Below are 21639 nucleotides of genomic sequence, written 5' to 3' on the forward strand. Positions count from 1 at the left end.
GCACATCAGGAGATGACCTCAGACCAGCCATTGACTAGTGGGTAAATTAAATCTAGTTGAGATGAGTATAATGGCACAATATGACTATAGAGAGTAAATTACCAGAGAAAGTTATGTTGAAGCCCTCGTATGAAATGGAAAAGTCGGAGATGAATCGAAGCTGGGCTTTGAAGTTGCCATAGAGACCAGCATTGATGTTGCTAGGCAACTCGTTGCCAGTCAGGCGAGCCAGTGGTTGCAGGAAACTCCCGTTCTCAGTAACCAAGAGGTAATCGTGTTGGTCCTCTAGATGAAAAGAACTGAACTGAAACTGGACTCCTGGTTGAGAACACACACACACACACACACACACACACACACACACACACACACAGTTTTGATGATGGATTGGGAGAGGGGGAGATTGTTCAAAAGTTATTCATCCCATGCAGGCTCATATACCTAGACTTATAATCATTTTACAGTGTGATCATAGCAAACACAAATTCCAACTTACTTACATCATAATAATTGAATAATAAAGTGGCATTATGCGTTATTTTTAACTAAATTCTCCCCATACATGCATTGGCATACCCTGGATAACTTAGGAAATACTAAAAACTTAGTATAGTAGTAGCTGCACTACTATGACTGCAACTGGCAACTGACTCTCACTCTGTCTCTCTCTATTAAGTAGTGTGAATCTGTGTGTGTGTGTCTTGCCTTTCCCGTGGCTAACTTCCACAGTCCAGGTACAGTTGAGAGATGAAGGGTAGCTGTCTGGATAGCCGGGACTAAGGATGGTTCCCCAGGGACCTCTAACATCTCCGCCACAGAGAGCTGGATAGATTGAGAGAGACGGAGTGGGACAGAGAGAGGCACAGAGAGAGAGAGATGCAGAGACAAGGGGGCAGAGGCAGAGAGGAGGTTAGCGTCAGATTGTTGATAGCTAAAACGGATAATGTTTCCCTGTGGACCTTTAATAGCACTTATATAGCATGCATACCAACACACAAATGCTACACCAGCAGGAGAGGTAGAGAGAGAGAGAGCGAGAGTGAGAGAGAGAGAGAGAGAGATCCTTTAAGAGTTGTGGCTAGAATATTCTGCATGCATTCACAGCTGCAAAATTTGTGCCATGTCAAACATTAGGAGATGTTAAAACACATATCAGTATGTATTCCCTAATAGCTTTACTTTGAATGTTTGAGTTGAATTTTCTGATTCATTCCCCCGACTGTTGCACAGACAAAAAAATATAATATAAATGGTGAAAAATCTATCACACACTGGATTTAAAGATAAAATATGGATCATTTGCTATTTATCTGAAATAATTTAATGTCCCGAAACTAACCAGTGCTTTATGTTTAGAGCAATTTACCAATTTTAACTGCTGGTTTCTTAATTATGCAAACTTGTTTAAGTTGTTTAGTTGTGACCTGCTCTCACATAATTAGTGTAGCAGACTCAGAGGATTCTATAAAAGCACATGCACATATAGCTACACTGTGTGGGTGCTAACACATATAATGACAATGGTAGACAATGGTGATTACACCGATCTCCAGCAGAACAAAGGGTACACTTTGGCCTCTATGTTTAGTTGTAATGAACTCAAGTTTCAAGATCCCTGGAGCAAATTTAACACCTTCCATATGTTATCACAACTACTAATGTGTCTTAAACTGCATTCCTGAACATGATCAAATTTGATCAATTACATTTCAGTGCTTTGCAAATACGTATTTTTAATTTGTGAGGTGTTGATTGTTTAAAATGGAAAAAGTCAGAATACGTTGCTTTTCAGCATTAATAGCAGTAACAGGTATTCATGACAACAAACAACTCAAATTCATTACATGCAGTGGATATGTAGTGAGCCAAAGAATGTAACAAAGATGTAAAGTTTTATTGGTGTGACAGACTGGCTAAAATGCAAAGTTGCTGTTATGTAACAAGTGACCATCTGGACAATAAGAAGTGTAGCTTCTTTTGCAGAGAAGTGGGAGATTTGAAACCTATTTTCAAGATTTTGTTGTTTTGGGACTTCAGGTCTCTCAGCTCCAAATTGTTCTGAGGCAGAAAACGGAGACATGAAATCAGAATGGAAAACAAATGCTTGAATATTATTTAAGCTAGTTCTCCAAAGTATCAATGCTGTATGATAGCTGTATAGAGTACAAGAACTGCAAAATGTTTTTTGTTTCTGAGATCTTTTTTCAATTAATACAGTTTAATTTCAGGTAATACAAATCAGTGGAGCTATACAGATGTTTCTTAGGGACTACTTAAAACTTTCTGAACCTCACAGTATGGCCTCAGGATAACCCTGCAAGTTCTGCACATGCTTCAGCTGTGCACATTGTTATGCAGGATGAGAGTTGTGCTTGCACAGAGATGCTCAGAGTTGAGACCAGGTCCTCAGAAAAGTTTGGAAAAATCTGTTGCTCATTCTATGCATACTAATGCAAGCATGTATTGCAAGGTGTGTCCTTCTGCTCGCTCTAGTTGGTTCATCTTACAGTTGGCCGACTGGCCTGTCATTTTCCCTTATAAAATGCCGATAAAATGCCATAACATTACCTCAAAAATGCAACGGTGGTAGAGTAGCAGGGAGAAGGTCAAACCTGCTAAAGTTTCCTTGAGCAGGACATTCTACCAGGTACATGGAAACTGACAACCTCTGAGAACTGCAACGCAGACTAAAATCTGCATTTCATCTTCATGCATTTCCACTGCTGACCAGTGCTATAACCACATAAAACAGATATGTCAGACATTGATAATGTGCTCAAACCACCACATAACATCAGTATCTTCAACCTCAGCGTCACTGTTTTTACACCATCAGCATCCCCAAAACAAGGGCGAAGAGTGAGAGTATTGCCAAACTAGACAAACACAGATACAAGCAGGCACACATGCACACAAATGGGTGCACAATGAAACAAACACACACTCACACACACTGTATACACACAGGCTGACACAGGGACTAATACACAGAAGCTTGCATGCACACACGCAGCACTATTAATTATTAATACTTCTCTGCCAGGAAGCTCTTAATGTTAAACGCTGAGCTATGTGAGAAATTTGAAACACTGCATTACATCTTCATCTCTGCCAGTTTCATTTGCTTTCTCTCTATCTTAATCTCTTGCTCAATCTGTCAGTTTTTCTCTTTGATGTCCTCTCATCTTGCTTTGTCTCCACCACTGTCATTGGTCTTCTTTCTATCCACTCTCTCTTCCTTTTTCTGTGGGTGAATGAGGTGCTGTTGAGTGATTACACCTCAACACAAATCTTTGGTATTCAAAAAAGGTTGACATAAGGATTTGAATAATACTTAAATTATACTTAAATTCATCCAACTGGCAATGGAAGCCTCCAGATTTATTGTGGTCATTCTTTAAACAACTATGTTGCTGTTTTGGTTTAAAATCTATAAATCGTTTTTTAGTTTTTTTTGTATAACTTCTCTGATAGTCTTGTCATCATCTCATTCATATTATATTGTACATTAAACTGGGGAATCTTGATTTTTTCATCTCTCTGAATATACAGTACAGTATTTGATTTCTGCCACATTTTCCAGGGCTGACTCAGCTGCCTTGGGCACTGTTCATTGTGTACAAGTTGTCAATCATCAGACTAGACCACAGCAGCAAATATTTCCAATATCTGTATGGTGCACACTGTGTAAACACAGTCTAATGGCATTCAGCCTGTGAATTCCAGGCAGTGTGCTTGATGTTTATATGCTCAAACAGCCTCCTCGGAAGAAACTACTGCCAGTCGCAGAAATGTGCAATTCAAATGTGGTTAACAAGCGAATGAGCCAACAAGCCGAACCAAGCGAGCCACCACAAAACTGATGCAGCAGTGCTGCATCTTCCCTGCCTGTCTCCTATTCTGCTCCTCAGTGATTGGAAGAGAGGAGAGAGAGAGAGAGAGAGAGAGAGAGAGAGAGAGAGAGAGAAAGAGAGAGAGATCCCTCTCCTCCCCTCACCTACTCGTGTGTCCCCCTCACTCCTTGATTTGAGAGGGAAGAGAGAGGAGGTGACAGCCAACACAGGCTCTCGTCACCCTAACCTCAAACCTTCCTGTGTTCACAGTTCACACAGGAGAGGGGGTGACAGGAGGCCCATGGATAAAAGCACCACAAACACACACACACACACACACACACATACGGGCACAATCACACATATATTTGCTGACATACAGTACACCTGCTCACGTACGTGCACGCACACACATGCACAGAGAGAGAGAGAGAGAGAGAGAGAGAGAGAGAGAGAGAGAGAGAGAGAGACCCACAATATATATGCCCAGAGATCTCTAATCTTCTCCTCAAATCATCCCCTATCAGCCACAGCAGCCCTCACTGAAAATTGCCCCTACGTACATCCAGTGTAAGTGCATGTGTCTATGTACGTATATGTGTTTGTGTGCGCGTGCGTGTGCCGTTCAACCAGTGGTTTTGTCGCAGAACAGCATTTTCTTTGTGACTCAGCTCCCCATATAGGGATGGTGGCTCCACTGCTGATCTTTCTCACACGCCCCAGCTTCTCTGAGGCTATTGTAATGGATAAGCTTGATAATCTGTTTTAGTCTCAGAAGTGTTTTAGTCGGAGTCTTTAGAAATAATAATTATTTCTGTGAAGTTATCTTACCTTTCATCTTAAGAATTTTTTCTACTGAGTATGGATATCATCTTTCAAAAGTACATATTTCATTTTATACTACCATAAAAAGAACTGCAGTGAAGCTGACCTTGGGCCATATCAAGTAAGTATGTGCTCCCATTCCGTGTGTACTGTCTCTGCACCAAGGTCAAGACAAAATGTTATGTCTTGAAAATGATGTATAGCTCTTGATTAAACAGAATATTGGATCAGTGCTACCACGCAATCAAGTATAATGTAGAGCATGGAAAAACTACGAAGTACCATAAATTGCTTGCATTGTGACCTGATGATGAAAGAGGACATGTCAAATTCAAATAAACTTCTTTCTCCTATTATTCTGTGTGGTAAATCACAGCTTCAAACATCTCCCCCAAATTACAAGCTCTGCTGAGATATTTACCATCACATGTGGGCAAAGGGTGGCTCCACCAGTGATTCTTCTCACATACTAGCGGTTCTTCATGACTGAGTCTGTAGCCAGAATCACAGCCAAATGACACTGTGGACCCAATGGAGAAATCCTGTCCATACCGAATACCATTGACAGGAATACCAGGATCCAGACATGAGTAGCTGTCTACTGTAACACCTACAGAAAAAAAGGATGCATATATAAAGACTTTCTGCATGAGATGCATATTCTAAAACTCACAGATGGTTTGAATCTCCTCATACGGCATCATACTGTGCAATCATGGTTGTTTGGTTTTTGCAGGTAATGACTGCATGTGTGGCCAGTTTGTGAAATTGGGTGAGTTGAACTGTGATGTTGTGTCCCACTGTGTGTGTTTTTAGAGACACACTGTGAAAATACATTTATTCTTGTATTTACATTAAGTGCATGTGTATTATTCAGATCTGTAGAAGACATAACACAGAGGAAATTATCTTTAAGTCAGCTTGGTGCCTATGAATGAATGCCCACAGAGTAAATGCATACATATAGTGCATTTGCTTCTAACTTACTTTCATATAATATTTTGAAGCCAGCGTTTGAGCGACTGTTATCGGTGGTAAACAGCAGATAAAGAAAGTTGCTGCTGCTGAACAGGAACTGGGGCACCTGGGTGCCATTAAAGGAGCCAACCAGAGGAGACAGGAGGTTTGGCCCATCGTGAATCTCCAGGAAGTCATAACCCAGCTCTGTCTGGAACCTGTGGGACAAACATAATAAAAAATTACATTTTCATGATCCTTACCTTTTTGGTGATAATAATTTTGTCAACGTCATCAGACACTGAAAGTCTTCTTTTGGAATGAAAACATTCACATTAAATCTTAAAATTAGAGGCAGCACGAGAACTGGTAAGTGTTCAAGCTTATGATCTTCACATTATGCTTCACAGACTTAAGAGTGTGTTGAGGTAATGTGAGGTTAATGCTGCTGTTTCAGAGTATTCCATTTGAATTGGGAAGGTTCACAGGGACACTTACAGGCCGTAATTCCTTGATGGCCAATTTCTTCTTAAAACCTGGTAAATTTAGATTTAATATAACCCTGTATATCTACATTGTACGGCTTCAAAATAATGGCAATTGATCAAGAGATAATCACAGTCAAGAAATCATGTGTTTTTTTAAGGTAATATGTTCTAGGGAGAGAGAGGAAGAAAAGTTGAAGAGGTCCAGTCTTCCAGTATTCTTAAATCCAATTTACAATGAAAAAGTTCAGAACAGAAGCTCAAACCAATGAAAAGTTAATTTAAAGGATCCTCTAAAGTCTTGCTTATATTGCCAATTCACAGCTCAAAAAACACATTACATAAACCAAAATATTAACTGGCCTTCCTGATCAACATATAACTCCCAATGTTAATTATACAGCCTAGGAAATGTTAAGAGATCATTATTTTATTCAGGCTGAATCCCCATAAACTTTAAGTCTTGTAAATCTTTGCTTGTCAGAAGTAATCAATGGCGATTCTGATGAATCTGCACCGTACTGCCCGTTCAAAGCTCTGAGAACCTTTATAATATGCAGAATCAAAGAATTAAACCACCCACCTGTCAAATGTGATTTTGATGGAGCGCCCAGGTTCTGATTCAATCACCCACTCACAGCTGAGGGAGTCTTTATAGTAACCAGGCCAACCAGGAGACAAAATGACTCCACTTGGGGCTGAATAGTGCCCTCCACATGGGGCTGGAGAAGAAGTGGGGAGAGAAAGGAAAAGGAAAAGGAAAAGGAGAGATAGTAGTGGATACAAATAAAAGTGAAGACAAAAGATGATTTGTCTAGATAGAGTCTACGTGAACTGCAAGTTGGGGTCTATGAGGGAGAACTGACACCGGACAGAGCTGGCAGGATTTCGTAGCTTAGCTTAGGTTTGTGAATCAGTTCCGTGAGCAGCTGACATGAAAGCAACTAGAATACATCTTTTATTGAGTCAATCTTCTTGTCTGAAATTTGGTTTGCTGCAACAGTGAATGTTGAGTGGCTAATGAGACATCAATTGTGATTCTGGACACCTGATGAATTTAAATCTAAACAGATGCTAAAATGCTCCACTATGTTCACCAGCTAGTTGCTGACTCTGTCTGTCTGTCGGTTGGCACAGATAGCATATAGTGGGTTTAGCAAATCTTTTTGCGGGGAGCATTGAATTGAGGGGGAGCAGCAGAGTCGGGGGATAATTATATATGGATTTGTCACTATGAGTAACATCTTTCACAGTACATGTAGTAATTTAATCCACTTTTGATATAAAATATTGATAGAGCAGCTTCAAATGTACTGTCAGGAAAAGTATCCTCTATACTTAAAATAACTTTGTATGGAAAAATCATGTGAGAATGTGAGAGACTGACTCTGATGAACACACTTCTGCATCATTAGATAATTTCCATTACATGTTCATTAAAAATACAAATGAACTACATGTTGCAAATTCTATTCCATTTCATTACACTCACTATAATGTAAGGATGGTATTAAATGTCACACAAAAAATACGCCAAAAAAAATATGAACAATCAAGAATATTCATAAACATCATTCATAGCCCTTAAAACGAGAATTTATATCAGAATGTTAAGTGTTACCACCATATCACATTAGGCAGACGCTATTCTCTTCCACTGTTCTTTTAAATTTGATCTTGTTTAGAGTTTAACTTAGTGTCTAAAGTCAATTCGTTCTGGTCTGTACCTCCTGGATACAAGTAAGTGAATTTTCCATCCAAGTAGTTACTGACACACATTAGCTCCAATGAATCTCGGGACATTAAATGACCTGGAGCACAATTAACATGGGCTTTCTTTGTACTATCAACAGCTCCATCAAGAGTAGCTGTGTTAGAAATACTTCAAGTTAATTATGTCTGCTGTTGGAATTATAACTAAAACACTTACACACTGTCAGTCCTTTTGTTCCATATAGTTTCATACAAATTGTTAGACTATTTTGATTAGATTTGGCACCAATGCCACTTTGAAAAATGATTATATATTTGAATTTAAACATAATTACTATAACTTTAAACAGTACGGATGATAAATGACAGTGTTAAAAGTGTGAAATGGATATAAAAATTATATATTGAAGTGGTATAATGACTAATAAGAAGACTTTATTTCACTTTTCAAGGGAGTAGTTAGAGTTTCTTGTGATTTCTTTAACATGCCACTTAATTATTTCCAATTATATCTAACATATTCATGTGTGTGCCATTAACTTTACATTTAAGTTACAGGTCATTGCATAGATTTCTTTCCACATCTAGCTTACAAGAAAGGGTTTCATATTCTTAATTGCTACTGCAATTAGAGTGTAACATTCTCGCCCTGGGTATTTAGGTTAACTGGCTACCTCCATTTTTTCCCTCTTTCAATCTGACAGCAGATAGGTTCCACCTTTGGGGTCTTCATGCCGTAGTCATGATTATATCCTGGATGACATATTGTTCCCAAGTTCATAGTTTAATCAGCAATCTAGTCAATATTTACCTTCACATTTAGGGATGGGGCCACTCCACATGACTTTTCCTCTTTCTAACTGACAGGAGATGGTCTCAGATCCTTGGGTCTTGATAAATCCGTCCTCGCAGACCACAGAGATGGAGCTGCCAAGCTGGAAGCTGTCTCCAAAGCGACGAGCATTAATAGGAATGCCAGGGTCTGGACACTCATTATGGCCAAATGCTGGGGTAAAAAGTTACAAGGAGGCAGAGATATGATGAGGAAAATATTGGACACTAGACGCTCACAGGAGGAGACAGACGTGCATGAAAAATGTTTTTAAAGAATATGAGACCTATACTTTACGGGTACTAACAGGCGACATTTTACTCATCATTTTGATGAAATTCCTGAGAACCAATCATATAGATCTATTGCTATAATGTGACATTCAGACCTGGCCTGGAAATCGTCTATAAATGTCTTCTGTAATCTGTCTGTTTTATGTTCCTGCTCTGTCTTTGCTCATATGCTCATTTCTCATGCTACAGTATATTTGCACTGTGCTTGGGTTTGGTCTAAGAAAATCTTCTGATAAAATTTCTGTGAGCATGTCTGCTTCAGGATATGGTCTGGCTAACTAGATTAGAGGGCTATAAAGTCCAACTTTAAAATGCCTGTGTTTTGCAAATTTAAGTAATCTGGTGTTCATGTGACAGAGAGATTAAAAATGACAAATGCATTGATGCAAAAGTGAAAAAAAGTCAGAAATACACGGAATAGTATGAGCTGAAATCACAGTAATACTGTGAGGAAATTTGTGGACAGAACACTTTAGAATTTTAGGAAATATGTCTGTTTGCCATCAAAACCGCAGTCAGAAGAGAAGATCAATATCAATTTCCATCTCTGTTTGTCCAGTATGGAGCCTGAATTAGCTCAAAGTCCGCAAGCAGGGGTAAACAGTTCATGAAATATGCCTCCCAACAAATCCAAAAGTACTTTATTTATTGTACATGCTGTCCCCTGTTGTTGTCTAGCAAGCTAGTCATCAATACATCTAAGAGTCACCTGGGTTTTGATCAATTACAAACATTTGCACAGCTGACAACTTTACACTGAAGACAGAGCTTTGGAGATGCAAACTACTCCTAAAACTCTAACATCTTGGATTCTGTTTAGACATGGATTAAAGACAAAAAATATGATGTTAAAAAAAGACAATTTGGGAGCCTTTGGAAGTCTTTGTGCTAAGTAAGGCTAAACACATCCTGGACCTCTCTCTGTACTGGACGTGCAGAGATGAAAATGATATCAATTGTCTCATTTGACTCTAGGAACAACAACAAACAGGCCGAAAGTTCCAAAAAAGTGTTTCTTTAATGCCTTCCTAGCCTATTTTCCTCTCCAATCGCCAACCTACACCTCTATTCTTAGCTGCTGTAATGACCAAATGACCCCTTTTGAATCAATACACTTTGCCTTTTATCTTTTTTGAAAAAACTCTGTGTTGTTGCCTGTCTGATCTTTCTGTTAGTGAATGAAAGGATCTAAACATCTAATACATCTGGGGGAAAAACTGCACTTTAGATGTAAATTTAGATTATAAGATGCAGTTTCTCAGATGTTGAAACACCTTTCATAAAGAATAGTTTTGATAATGACAAATGAAGTTTAGACCACAAAATTGTTCAAGTGTGGATGAATATAGAGCCTCAGAATGAATACACCTCACATCATACAGATACTTTTGGTCTAGGCTGAAAGTCATGCATAAAATTCATATACAATTTTATGAGAAATGGACAGAACATTTCCTCAGCCTCCTGCGTTATTCTGCTGCATAAAAATAAATATAACCCTAAATGATCTTTTTCCTGCTGTAACCATATGTCAAACTCGTGTTTTTGATCATATATTGTATATTGTGAATATATTCTTGCCACATTTCACCTTGGCAGCACAGCAAATACAATTGGCCATTTCCCTTTATTTCAATAGCAGAGCAGAATAAAATGAAATAGGAAAAATGACATACTGCTGTAAGTGATATTAAATCCTCTTCCTGACATGGAGTGATCAGCCTGAAACTCTAGCCTGAGTGTGTTGGTATTGGACGTGAGATGGGAAGGACTCTCAGCTCCTGAGAACCTCCCGATGACAATGGCGTCATTTGTCTCGCCATCTTTCACTGTTAGGGAATCGTACGGGGCCTCCAGGTCAAAGTCGTTAAATGCCAAGTGGATTCTGGAGCCTGGATCTGATTGGATGAGCCAGACACAGTTCATGTTGTTCCCATAGCCTTCTGGGTAATCTGGGGAGAGGACAGTTCCTGAGGGAGCTGTGAAGTTAGACATGCAAGGGACTTTGGGAAGAAGAGAAGTACAGACAGACAGACAGAGAAAGAAAGAAGACAGAGAGAGAAAGAAGTACACATTTAGGAAAGGAATGGGACGGAAGTAAAAGAGATGCAGAGAGAGATATTTTCTGTTAAATATTCATTCTCCACAGCATCATCGGTCATCATCCGCTCCAGGCCATAATAAACTCTGTACTGTCACCATGGTGACAGGTCAGACTGAATGTTATGAGCACATCACAGCAGAGCACATGCCATACTTTTTTTTTTTTTTTTTAAATTCTGTCCTCTTCAGCCATATCCCTGAAAATCACATATCAAGGATATTATTACTTACATATGCATATGGGGATGTTTGCCGACCACTGATTGTTGTCTTGGCAGGATATAGTTTTCTCTCCAATCAGCTCGAAGCCAAACTGGCACTCAAATCTCAGGATTCCTCCATTTGAAAAGCTGTCCCCTTCTCTTATTCCATAGAGAGGAGTCCCTGGGTCACCGCAGCTCTCTTTGTCTATTTCTGTAAAAATAGATTTTCAAAAGGAGACATTAACAACTGTGTGGACCTAGGAGACCAGGCCAAATGACCTGTGTTAACATGAATCTTCACCTAACCGAATAAGGTTGCTTAGGTTTGTAAATATCTCAGCACCGTTCAAAAAATGCTTCCACAAAATACAAGGAATAGGCAAAATAATGTCAAAACAAAGGTAAATAACATAATGAACTTGCCATGGGAGCTTCTGTCTCACTTTCCCTGCCTTCTCACTTTCTATGTATTTCAATGGAACTTTCCAGTCCATGCCATTCTCTATTCATCCACCAGATGTCCTTGGATTTTCCCACCTTTCCAGTCTGACATCCACACCCACTACTACACTTGGCCTGAAGTCCCCCTATTCAGCCACCCAGTATTTATACCTGCCCACTTAATAGCAGCCATCTGCCTGATCTTCAATGCTGCTGTGTTACTTTGTGTCCAAACCAACCTTGAACCTGCCTGACTGTACTCTGTCCCCTCTCATTTTCCTATGGATCTGTTTGTGACCTGCCATCTGTGTTTCAGCTGCTGCCTGCCTTACTTAGGTCTCTCTGTTAGTCTGATTTTTGTGAGTTCATTAAAGAAAATGTGGCTCAGCCTCAGTATCTGTGATTGGGTCCTCTATCCTGTTGACTCAGTACACAAACTGGTACAGAAATAACTTATTTTCTTAATTATTTTTTGCTGGCATTTCTGAGAGAAACAGAAGACAGCTGAGTGACAGAAAACAGAGAGCAAGAGGGGGATGACATCCAGTAAAGGGTCTGGGGCTGGATCAGGCCGTTGTGGTCAGGATTCAGCCTTGACATGTTGTACGCATGTACATGTGTCGTTAATGAGATCTGAAAAAAAATAATGCTGGGTTAATTGGCCACTCTAAATTGGTCATAGGTGTGAACGTGAGCATGAATGGTTGTTTGTCTCTATATTTTAGGGGATGTAACCCAACCTCACCCAATGTCGGAGGCGATGGGCCCCAGCACGCCCCCCGGCCCTATAAAGGATAAGTGGTATAACAACACATAACAAAAGCACGGTATATGTGTTGGATACTTGGGGTTCTAACTGGAGCCACAAACCACCAGGAAAGAAGGGTTACAAATAATCTGCAGTTTATTCCATTAATTGTGTTTATTCAATCGGTGTGTTGATTCTCGGGATGCTTGCCATGGTTCTAGACAGAGGAAAAAGGCATTACAATATTTGCCCAACAATTTCACAACAATCTGGCCTTTAAGTCATTATATTTCAAATACTAATTATCCTCTTCTAACAAATAAAACAAATTGATTAAATTATATCAATCAACTTTAAATCCCAACTGAGAAAGGAAGAAGAAAGAAAATACTACTTACGTTGAAGATATATCAAAAGACACATGGCAAACACCCACCAGAACTCAACAAGGGTTAGATGGTTGCAGACAAAGAGAGGAAGTCCTCATCATGACCTCTATTTATAAAGTGTGAGGAGGTGCATTCACAGGGTGAGGGACTGCTTGGTGCCTCCTTGTGGAAAGGAGGAATATGAAGCTGGAGTTTCTAACAATATGCTTGTTTTTGCTGAACATGCCAAAACTGTATGTTGCATGCTTTGAATTTGGTGAAACAGGGCTCCTGCTTTGCAGTGGTTATTTTAATAAAGATCTTGCTCATATCCTGTGGCTGAATCTTCAGACAGCAGGAGATGAAAGGGCAGAAATGATAGTCACGTTGATAGAAATAGATGTAATGAGTTGGCTGACATCTTTCCTGAGTCTTTTTTTGATCATAAATATATATGTGTGTGCGTGTCTGTGTGTGTGTGTGTATATATATATATATATATATATATATATATATATAGTAAGTTTAGTGACACAGTTTATTAATATTGGATTTGGCAGCTAGCTCGTCTAGTATTTTTTTCAGTACCAATATCCATCTTTCCTTGTGTCATGCTACAAGAGCTTATCATTCATTTCAACAAAAATTTACTGCCAACTGAATAGTCTTGCTTGAATATGATTGGCTCTTGTTTTGCTGAGTCAGGCAGATTTCTTGAACACTTCTACTTCTTAGTTCATGTAGCCCAGAGCAAGTTTGTATCCATCTCTCTCTACATGTCTCCCTCCCCTGAGTTTGCAAGTACTCCTGACACCTCTTTTTCTCCAGTTCACTCTGACCGTAAGGTTAGACAGATGCTTCTTTGATTCTATATAAAGGTGCCACTGTGCCACCATAATTCTCTGTGAAATTTTGTGTGCGCTATCTCTGGAAATATACCCTCTATTTCCCAAGCCTTCCTCTTCTTTATTCCCCTGTTCTCCTTTCTCCTATTTTCAGTATTATTTACAGGAGTGGCCCATGGCAGGAAGCAAAAGTGTGCGCTTTGTGTGTGTGTGTGTGTGTGTGTGTGTGTGTGTTTCACAGTTAGTATATGTGTGTGTGCTTGTGTGCGTGTCCCAGTGCATGTTTGTGATGTATTGCATTAATTTCCATCATGACATCGTCTTTATGAGACCCTCAGACTCAACCAATCACAACCTGCCTAACACAGATGCTTGTGCGTGAACACACACACACACACATTCACAAACACCTAGCAGAAGAATGAAGAACAAATTGCTTTGGAGAGAAAACAGGCATACTGTCGGAACATTCCTATACTACTACTCTCACACACATGTGCGCACACATGCAAACACACAAACTCACGAGTGTGCATGCATGTTCCACAGACACACAGACACACACACATACACACAATGCCACACATCTGTAGTCAGTCTCTCTCTTAGCATTGCACACATGGACACACACATTTCTCTGTCTCTCACACACATACACACACGAATAATCCTATTGTGTTTCTAACAGCAAGGCTGACAGAGTCACAAAGGGGGATTAGGCTCCTTAAAGTGTATGTGTGTGTGTGTGTGTGTGTGTGTGTGTGTGTGTGTGTGTGTGTGTGTGTGTGTGTGTGTGAGAGAGAGAGTTTTTTGTGTGTGTCTGTATGTGTATGTGTATGGGCAACTTCAATATTATGTTTGTGATTGCATGTTGAGCCCCACTGAACCCCACATTCTGTTCTATAATATTCCATTATGCTCACACTACTTTCTCCATGGGAACACACATATACACACACAACTATGTACACACCATGCACACAAACACACATAAAGGAAGCATAAATGCACTACCTGTAAAGATCTGAGTGAGTAAGGTAATAGATTTTTGGGGTATAATAAGATTGGATAAAATATGTTTGTTGGCTGTTTCTCTTTTCTGACCATAGTGAAATTGATTTTAGAGCTAGGCAGCTAATAGTGATCGAATGCTGAATGTATAGTTGTATAGTTCATTGCATAGTCTAATGCTTGTCATATGCTATAAAGTGTCTTCTGCATGTTTCTGCTGATGCTGTGGCTTTATTTTCAATGAATAACCCTTAACAATGTTACTGAAACAAAATCAGGATGCATTTAACACATTAAACCACATCAAATAATAATGTGAGGTACCTATAGTAGCCACAGAAGAGGAGGAAGTGAGTGGGAAGTCTATTATGTACACTCAAGCAGGTTTGCAGTGGGAAGAAGAAATGAGAACTTCAGCCTGTCTAATTAGCTTGTGGTTGTATGAATCCGTGACCTAAAGGGAGTGGCTCAAATTGACTTGTTCACACTGTAGACATCTGTGAGGACAGTCTGTTGAATGAAAATGATCTCATTTATTACACTCACAATACTGACATTTCTTCTGCTGATCTCAGGTTCCAAACCAGGCCACTGAGGAGCTTTTGAGGATTGATTTGATAGGGGATGTGTGTATGAAAGACATACATTTTCTGTCCTCATTAAAACACACAATCGCTGCCCACACTCAAAGTGTGCAAAATCTTTTTTTATACTCGATGGTGTAACTCCAAAATACCTGGAACTACCAGTAAATTGGACTTAAAGATCATAGATAGTAATTGGGCTGTTCTCTTTGATCTGGACACATCAAGGTGTAGAAATACATAACTCCAGACTCTGCTGTAAAAATGCCAGTCTCGTGACCTTGTAATAGGCTTGTGATTCCAACATAATCAGAGAATTTCAGGATGTGCCTGTCCTCACAGAGATTCTGGCAATCATCTATGTACAGAAAGTACAGGTGAGAGAACAGGACACCCACATCTCAGAAGCTTTTTTGTCATTTTTGTTCCACTTAGGTGTCCCTGTCACTTCCACCTCCCACCTCATGACAACATGTTAGAAAATCTGAATGAATAACTAAATGAATGTTACATCAGTGAACACACCACTGTGTACACTGTGTCATACCAAATCAGGAGAGTAAAACCACTAAAAGCCTGCCAAGACTATACTTAACCAAGGTTAAAGCAGCATTTTCCAAACCTCTCTTCTGCTTATCGTAAAAACAAAGAGTCTAACGAGCCCTCAACCATCTGGAGCTCCTTCTTGATGAGCCTTACAAATGACTTCATGACCAATCAGGGCCAAAACGGCATCTCATATGTTCTACTAAGTACAACATTGCTTCATCAATCCCTGTTCATTTAATCTATTTTAGAAATTCCATTGTTCGGGAAGTTGCAATTGACAGAGTCACAGTCACTGTGCCTGCCAGTTACCCAGTATTATATGTCATTAGAAATGTAAGGAATACATTATTAAGCCCTAATGAGAGGAACAATTCATATTTACAATGGATTTTGACTGACTGTTGTATTGGAGTATGAGTAACACTGGTGGCTATGAGAGGACCAGGACTAAGATGAGTCAATAATTCATGATTTTAAAATGAAATGCTGTTTATAATACTGTGATTTAGTAATCCCTGCCCTTGACAGATTACCTTTGAAGCACACAGGCATGCATATATATTTGTACACGCACACACAAACCACCAAAAAAGCTTTGGCTCACTACCCCAAGACTAAGGTTATTGACTGTAAAATTGAACTACATTTCTGGTTATGTTGTGAATGAATATTTCATGAATTCATATTTCATGGTGTTTCAGCAGCTGTGAATGAAATGCTATTTAGTGCTGTGTGATTAAGAGAGTCCTGCTCAGAATCTGGACTACAGTGCTGCAAGAGGACTGAGATCCCGTGGGACCCAAAAACTAATTCTTTGGTGCAGGAAATATTCAGACTAATGTTGGATTGAGAGGGCGTCCAATATCATTACTGCATGATTTCTTCTATAAAAAATGAGATGTTGTTACTTACAAAGTCAGGTTATCCAGGCTTTTAAATGTCTTGTCTTTATGTATAGTTAAGTTCAGTTTTATCCTAATTTGTCCCTGCTGTGGCTTCATTCACTATTTTCTGTCTTACCTTCTCTATTTTAACAAAGTATGTAGTTAGATTCATAAATTTTGTTTAGAAGTAATTAACATGAAATTAATTTCCATCCCCAATTCAAACTACCAATCAACAGTTACATCCAAAAACATAACATAGGAACATATGGAGGCACAGGCAGGGAGACATGAAGCCAACACAGACACACACTGCAGTCTCTCTGTTCCTCTCAGAGTGCGCGCGCGCGCACGCACACACACACACACACACACACACACACACACACACACGCAAACACACACACACACACACACACACACACACACACACACACACACACACACACACACACCAGATCAATCGAACAGGGGTCAACTGTGCTGTAAAAATCCACCTTGACATCTTTCCCTGCTATAAAAGACATCACATATGAAAAACCATAAAATATAGATGAAAAATATAAAAATAAAATCTTAAAAGTAAGCACTGACATGATGGGATATTCTGGAGAGAAGAGAAGAGAAGAGTGATGGTAACGTAGCATTCAATGCCACTAAGGAGTCTTTCATTTTTCTTCTCTTTGAAAAAGGCTGCGATATCATGTGTTTATCTTAGCTGCAGATTAATGGCAGGTTAGCTGATCGCACGCTCTGAGATAAATCTGGTAACATCTAGCATGTGGAGTAAACCAGGTTAAAGTCATTTGTCATGAGATAAACACACTTACCATTTAACCCTCCTTTACAACTGGCTGTGAAGCAGGGACTTGACACCTGCACTTTGTAGTCTCCTAGCACAGTGTTATATAACATAAAATTATGGGATAATACTAGACTGATGCACTTTAAAAAAGCCAGTGCTCAAGGGAATGACTCATCACCGGAAACAAATTCTCAAAATCACCACTCACTTGTGTTTCATTGAAAATGGATGAGTGGATAGGCAAATATTTGCACTTATGCTTCGATGTTCTGTATCATTTATCAAAACACTCAAACGGAAGTAATTATACACACTGCCATATGTCTGGCAGACAGATTTATATACTGTATTAATGTACACACTATAAATGAAATGATTTTTGGTAATGCGGTATATTGCATTGAGCACTTCCTCTAATTAATATTTATAATTAAGGAATTTTATCAGCCCTCTAGTTCTGACCAGCCCTGTCTGGTGTGATAGCTCTTGTGTCTTGTTACCTGATGTTCATGTCTGGCATCACAAGAGACTCACACCACTGTATGCCTGACAGCGCCGTCAAACTGAAGTAGAGGTGACTTTACCTGCCATGTCCCTCGTCAAAATATGGCTTTAGTGAATAAACACTGACTGACTGAGGGCAAATGAGAACCTGTGCCTTTTTCCATTGGCAGGAATCAGCTGCTACTCCTTAGAGAAAAAGAAGGCTTACTCTGTGTGGAGGGCTGAATTCTGCATCAATCCAATGGGCAGCTGCTGCATTTAAATTATAGCAGTGATGGTGGTGCTCTAAAATCCTACTCTGTGCCGACCCTTAAAATGTCGAAAGTAAGATGAGCTGGTGATGGATTGCCGCTGAAGCCACACTGAGATCTTGCAATCAATTTGAGCAGACTTTGCAACCAAATCAGTGATTAGAAAAACAGGAAAACAGGAGAAGAGGAACGGAAACAGGGAAACTCTGCTAGCCACACCAAACCTCATTTCTGACAGAAAATATAACTGGGAAAGTTAATAATACATTACTTCATGAGATGGACTTCACCGAAAGGTTTAGCTGAAAGCGGTACAGTCGTAAATTCAGTGCATTTCCCATACCTGCTCTATTCAGTTTGACACATTTGAATATGTACTATTCATTCAAAAGACAAAAAAGTTAAAACTCTATTCATGTAATATCTGTGTGCTATGTTTCATTAGGTTACACATTGAAAACTGACACACAGAATACATAAAACATGTAACACTGTCATTGTTATTCCCCCCAAAAGGACAAAAATAACATATAGAACTAAAGTATGTAAATTAGAATGAATATATATATGATTCCTTGGAAGTATCCTCAGATACTCATTGTGACCTCTGCGAGTGACTTGTCTTAACTATAATATAGCTATTTCTATTCTTGAACCAAAATCCAATTTTAAGTCAAATATCATTCTGTAAATATATATGTGGCGGAAGCTGACATGCATCCATGCGCTGAAACACTCAATATCTTTTTCATTTCCTAGAAAACTAAAATAAATCACTGAGATGCTGTTTTATTGTTGTTTAACTCAAAACATAAAGCAAATTCAAGGCAAATATTATGCTTTGAAAGTACATGTACATAGATATTGGATAACTCCACAATCACACACAAACATACACATACAGATATATTATGCTCTAAAGCCTCAATGACACCTCTTTATGGACTGTGAAGACAGATATATAAGCTCATGCTAAATTTATTTATTCATAGAGTAGACAGAAACTCACTGAAACTTTAATGTAAATGATGGCAATAATGTTGCAGTGCTCTCTTAAATCTATAGCTGTGACATGCCACAGTTCGGGGTTGACAGAAAGATTGCCGTGCAGACAGTTTGGACTGCTCTGTGTGTGTGTGTGTGTGTGTGTGTGTGTGTGTGTGTGTGTGTGTGTGTGTGAGCTCTTTCCTTGCAAGGGAGTGAGTGGAGTCGAAGTGTTGCCAGGTTGGTGACCTTGGCTTTAATAATAGATGAATGGTGACATGAAAAAGAGAAGGACAGGGAGGAAGAGAGAGAGAGAGAGAGAGAGAGAGAGGCCATGAGACAGACAAAAGAAGAAGCAGAGAGCGAATAAGTGAAAACAAGAAACAGAGGAGCACGACTGGTGAGCTGGAAGACAAAAGAGAGAAGATCGGTGGCTGATACAGGAAATGGGTAGAAAGAGCGGACGGAGGAAGCAGCGGGACCAAATAACAGTGCATTATAGAGTAACTGACAGAAAATGCAGTGATTTTAGAAAGAAGGGAAAGACAGGGGGATAGAGAGAGACAGCTAATGAGGAAAAATGAGACCAATAGAGAGACAAATACAGAGAAAAGAAGAGAGAGAGGGAGAATGTGAGTGAAAGAGGTGAGTGACTTGTTGGTAGAGCTTCGTTGGCTCACTGATGGAGGACCTGTCTCGCTCACACACACACACACACACACACACACACACACACACACACACACACACCCACACACACACACACACACACACACACACACACACACACACACACACACACACACACACACACACACACACACACACAGTGTAGTGCATCGGTGACTTTGCAGCAAAAGGCTTGAGTTACTGATAATGTTTATATTTCATAGCCAAGGTCTCTGGGATGTGGCTTTAGGAACACACACATACAAACACACACCCATGGATGCATAGTCTCTTTCTCCCATTTTTTTCTTCCTCACATTTCTCAAAAACACACAGATATCTCACACAGCCACCCACTAACACCACAGGCACCAACCTTTATAGTAAATCTTGTGGGTGATGGAGCCAGCACTCTGAGGCAAACACATTTATCTTGCTCTGAGTATTGATAGAACTTTTCAAGGTATTTAGGTTTGTGTGAGAAAGTCACATATAGGGATATATACATCAAGGTAAATATTTACTACCTTTTCTTTTCTGCAGAATATGACAATCTAACAAAGTTATAAGAATTTAGAATAGGGATACATTACCCTCGTCATTACAGGATAATACAACACAGACATATTGGGCTCCATTGTGATGAATGGGCCAATATTCCTTTCAAACATGTATAACACTAAGAATGTATATACTTTTACATTTGAAAAGTAAATTTGTCAGTGATCTCTGGTTAACAAACAACATATTGGAGACATAAAGATATCTTTAAAACTCCTGTACTGCAGTTTTTATGTTACCTGTTGACTGACTTGACCTATACACTTATGTGACAAGCGATTACTGGCTGAAAATATAATCTGTTCAATCCAATGAACAACTACAAAAAACATCTGCTATTTCATTGTCCTTATAGGATAGATATAGTATAAATGTAAGCATATGGACTGTATCCACTGCAGTGTCAATTCCTGCAAGTAAAAGAATGTTAGACAATCATGCCCATATAATGGAGCATTATTATAAGCATGGATGCATTTAGATGGCAGTTCTCTCCATTAATTTTTCTATTGATCTCTGTGGGGAAATTACTCAGGAGAAATGAATAGTGATATTGTGGAGCCTCTAAGCATATGCCCTTTACTATTCAAAACTGACTCCTCTTTAAACGTGCATTTCTTTATGTGGTCATGTGTTGTGAACCATTGCATGCTTTAGAGCAGATTATGGCACGTGCTGCTTAAATAAAATCACTGACACAAGACAACTGTGTTGGTAGAGTTCCTTTAAGAGAAACAGAATTGTAGTATTTGATCATTCCAATTTTTTTTACTGTATATAAAGTGTTACAGTATTGGAAAATACAGTGTAAAACAAAATGTAAAAACCTTCAACTTAATTAGACTGTATGTTCTTTTAAGCACCATTTAGTATTGCTTATCATTTGAACTTCACATTGAAACTCAAGGAGTATAAAGGGAAAAAATACATCAAAACAACGTATCCTTGTCCCTCCACTCTTGGAACTCACTGCATTAATAGACTCAGCACTGTGACCTTATTATGACGATAAATCCATAGATGATGACACTCAAATGAGGCACACAAAGTCCATTTTGGCAGCAAAGCTCACCACTCATGTTTCATGGACTGTAATCAAATTCACATTACATCCATCAAACAGGGAACCTGGGAAAGGTTAATGTTTTTAATATGGCAGGAGCTGATTTGACAGTGCGGAAAAATACTCTG

The 21639-nt window shown here is 39.2% G+C and overlaps 1 protein-coding gene across 7 annotated transcripts in view; it reads right to left on the bottom strand.

Moving 5' to 3' along the window:
* LOC139634681 (CUB and sushi domain-containing protein 3-like) overlaps positions 1 to 21639 on the bottom strand; it is a 334573-nt gene that overhangs the window by 76990 nt on the left and 235944 nt on the right. For 5 of the 7 annotated variants that reach the window (XM_071501310.1, XM_071501309.1, XM_071501308.1 and 2 more), the window contains exons 13-20: positions 11273 to 11455; positions 10615 to 10941; positions 8625 to 8819; positions 6684 to 6822; positions 5646 to 5833; positions 5080 to 5268; positions 706 to 822; positions 103 to 318 (exon numbers count right to left, since the gene is read on the bottom strand). In XM_071501310.1, coding sequence (XP_071357411.1) covers positions 103 to 318; positions 706 to 822; positions 5080 to 5268; positions 5646 to 5833; positions 6684 to 6822; positions 8625 to 8819; positions 10615 to 10941; positions 11273 to 11455 — 1554 coding nt within the window. Of the gene's footprint in view, positions 1 to 102; positions 319 to 705; positions 823 to 5079; positions 5269 to 5645; positions 5834 to 6683; positions 6823 to 8624; positions 8820 to 10614; positions 10942 to 11272; positions 11456 to 11667; positions 12319 to 12430; positions 12651 to 12831; positions 13233 to 21639 lie in introns of those variants that run through there. The other 2 variants (XM_071501315.1, XM_071501314.1) reach the window with 2 other exon arrangements.

The sequence above is a fragment of the Trachinotus anak genome, unplaced genomic scaffold (assembly GCF_046630095.1).
Source record: "Trachinotus anak isolate AG129_WGS33_773 ecotype Australia unplaced genomic scaffold, CSIRO_AGI_Tana_v1 ptg000016l, whole genome shotgun sequence".
Taxonomy (NCBI): domain Eukaryota; kingdom Metazoa; phylum Chordata; class Actinopteri; order Carangiformes; family Carangidae; genus Trachinotus; species Trachinotus anak.